Consider the following 2,681-nt stretch of genomic DNA (forward strand, 5'->3'; position numbering starts at 1 on the left):
TTTTTCTTTTATTTTTTAATATTTATTTATCTTTTTTTTTTTTTTTTATCTCTCTATGTCAGGAGTTCGAGAGATACAATGTATCTCTCTTCTCCATTCATAGAGAGAGAGAAAACAAGGGGGCCGGGCTGCACAGTGAGTGATCACTGTGATAGCCAATCAGAGGCTGTCACAGCGATCACGTGACCCGGAATCGGAAGTCCCGGGTCCCGATCGTTAGAACGGGACCCGGGGCTCTCAGTGACACCGCGGTCTTGGTGCTGGTGCGAGCGGCGCGCTCCCAGCACAAAGACAGGTACGCAAATATGAGGCCCCACGGAAAAAAGCCCAGGTCCGTGAGGCCGCATATTTGTCGGCGTCAAGGGGTTAAGGACCAAACAAGAGGAAAAGATTTATTTGTCTCTGTTAGTTCTGCCATAGATGACATGAAACTGCCTTGGAACAAGGTTACTGGGATTATTACTGATGGGGCACCTGCCATGACTGGTGAACGAAGTGGATTATCAACCCTAATCTGTAACAAGGTGATTGAAGAAGGAGGCAACGCTATCAAACTTCATTGTATCATTCATCAACAAGTTCTCTGTGCTAAACATCTCAAATATGATCATGTTATGAAACCGGTGCTAAAGACCATTAATTGCATCCGCTCTAAAGCCCTGTGCCACCGCCAGTTTAAACAGTTTTTACTGGATATCCAGGCTGAATACGAAGATGTTTTATATCATAATGATGTAAGATGGCTCAGTCGGGGGTCTGCACTGCAGCGTTTCTACTCTCTCAGAAAGGAAATTGGAGAATTCTTGGAAACAAAGGGACAACCGATGCGAGAACTATCTGATCCTATTTGGCTGGCTGATTTGGGGTTTCTAGTCGACATAACAAAGCATCTGAATGTGCTGAACACGAGTCTTCAGGGCAAAGATGCAGCGGTAAACCAGCTTTATTCACACCTCAAAGCCTTTGGAACAAAGCTGCAACTTTTCCTAAGGCATTTGTCACAAACGCAGCCCAATACTGTTCACTTTTCAGCGTTGCAAGAAATAATGAACAGTTTTCCACAGGATGATATCAGTGCACAAACGAGTAGGTATGCAGCGGACATCGCATCTCTGGCTGGGGCGTTTAAACGGCGCTTTCAAGATTTTGCAGCTATTGAAAAGGAGATCAGCATTTTCTCCTCTCCATTCTCTGTTGACCCCGATGATGCTCCAGATCAGCTGCAGCTTGAGCTCATTGAGCTGCATTGTGACAGCGAGTTACGCAGTCGTCACCAACAGCTCTCTCTTGTGAACTTTTACCGCCAACTGGATAAGAGCCGGTTTCAAGAGATTCGAACATTGGCTAAGAAAATGTTGAGCTTGTTTGGCTCAACATATTTGTGTGAGAAGACATTCTCTGTTATGAACTTTAACAAGAACCGTGTGAGGACAAGACTAAGTGACTCTCACCTGCGTGACATTTTGCGCATGAAAACCACGGCCTTTGAACCAGACCTAGTCTATGTGCTGCAGTCCAGATCTCAGTTTCACCCTTCACATTAGTGCAGTCAAGTTTTTTTTTTTTCAATTGAGAGGAATACATTGTAAAATCTCAGTTAATGTCAGTTGGTCTAAATCAGTTCTAAATATATTTGAACACATGTATACTTGGTGTTATGTTCCTGTTCACATTTTTTGAACTTAAAAGTTGACAGACAACCTTCATACTTTGTGTAATGTACTTTCTAATGTTCCTGACATATTTCAGCTTCCTGTTTTTTTGAGATTAAAGGCAGAGTGATTTAACACCTGTTTAGATTTGTCATCCAAGACACAAAATGAAAAGTATGCCGTTTTCAATAAACTTTTGCATAAAATAGTTCATTTGCATTTAATTTTAATGGTTCATCAGAATGTCGGGCAAAATGGTCGGCCCTCGCACATGTTCGCTTCGTCAAATCTGGCACTCTTCCAAAAAAGTTTGGACACCCCTGGTCTAGGAAGAAATTGCAATGGTGTAAGGAAACTGTGGAATACTTGGGTTTCATATTGTCTCATGGAGAGAGAAAGATTAGTCACATGCGAGCTGCTCTAGTGGGTATGCCACACCCACAAACAAAGAAGGACATGCTAACCTTCTTGGGTATGATTGGTTACTGCCGCCAATGGATACCTGACTGTTCATTCTATAACAACATCCTGAGACAAGCAACCTCACCTGAAAACTCTGATCTTGTAAAATGGTCTGATGAAATGGTTGATGCTTTTGTGTATCTTAAAACTGCAATGGTGACAGCTCCTGGTTTAGAACTTCCTGGTTACTTTAAAATGTTTCATTTGTTTGCGAGGGACAACTGTAAAACCATGGCAGTGGTTCTAGCACAGGAGCATGGTGGTAAGCTAAGACCTGTAGCCTTCTTTTCCAAAGTGGTTCCAATGCCGGTACAGGACCTTGGCTTCATGCGCCATGGAAGTAGAGATGGCTACACCATTTACAATGAGTCATCCCATGGAGTTACACACCACACATCAAATAATGTTCTTGTTACAGAACCTACACACACAACACATGTCCACCCAGCGACTCAGTGGATATGAAGTTATCCTCCTGAGTAACCCATCCCTGGTCATCAAATATGGTTCCCCTACCTCTGACCCAACCCCCGTTTGAATGCCTTATTGGGTTTAAAATGGGAGGGT

At 43.1% G+C, this 2,681-nt stretch overlaps 1 protein-coding gene across 1 annotated transcript; it reads left to right on the plus strand.

Moving 5' to 3' along the window:
• Positions 1-479: 479 nt before the first annotated feature.
• LOC149440762 (general transcription factor II-I repeat domain-containing protein 2B-like) lies at positions 480-1,544 on the plus strand. The gene has a single exon (XM_089658173.1). The coding sequence runs from the start codon at positions 480-482 to the stop codon at positions 1,542-1,544; it is 1,065 nt and encodes a 354-aa protein (XP_089514299.1).
• The last annotated feature ends 1,137 nt before the right edge of the window (positions 1,545-2,681 follow it).

This window comes from Staurois parvus, unplaced genomic scaffold, assembly GCF_062004578.1.
Source record: "Staurois parvus isolate SC_StPar_1 unplaced genomic scaffold, SC_StPar_1.0 ptg001054l, whole genome shotgun sequence".
Taxonomy (NCBI): Eukaryota; Metazoa; Chordata; class Amphibia; order Anura; family Ranidae; genus Staurois; species Staurois parvus.

What these genes read in the sequence shown, in the direction of transcription:
- LOC149440762 (XM_089658173.1), top strand. Translation starts at nt 480, where the DNA reads ATGACTGGTGAACGAAGTGGATTATCAACCCTAATCTGTAACAAGGTG.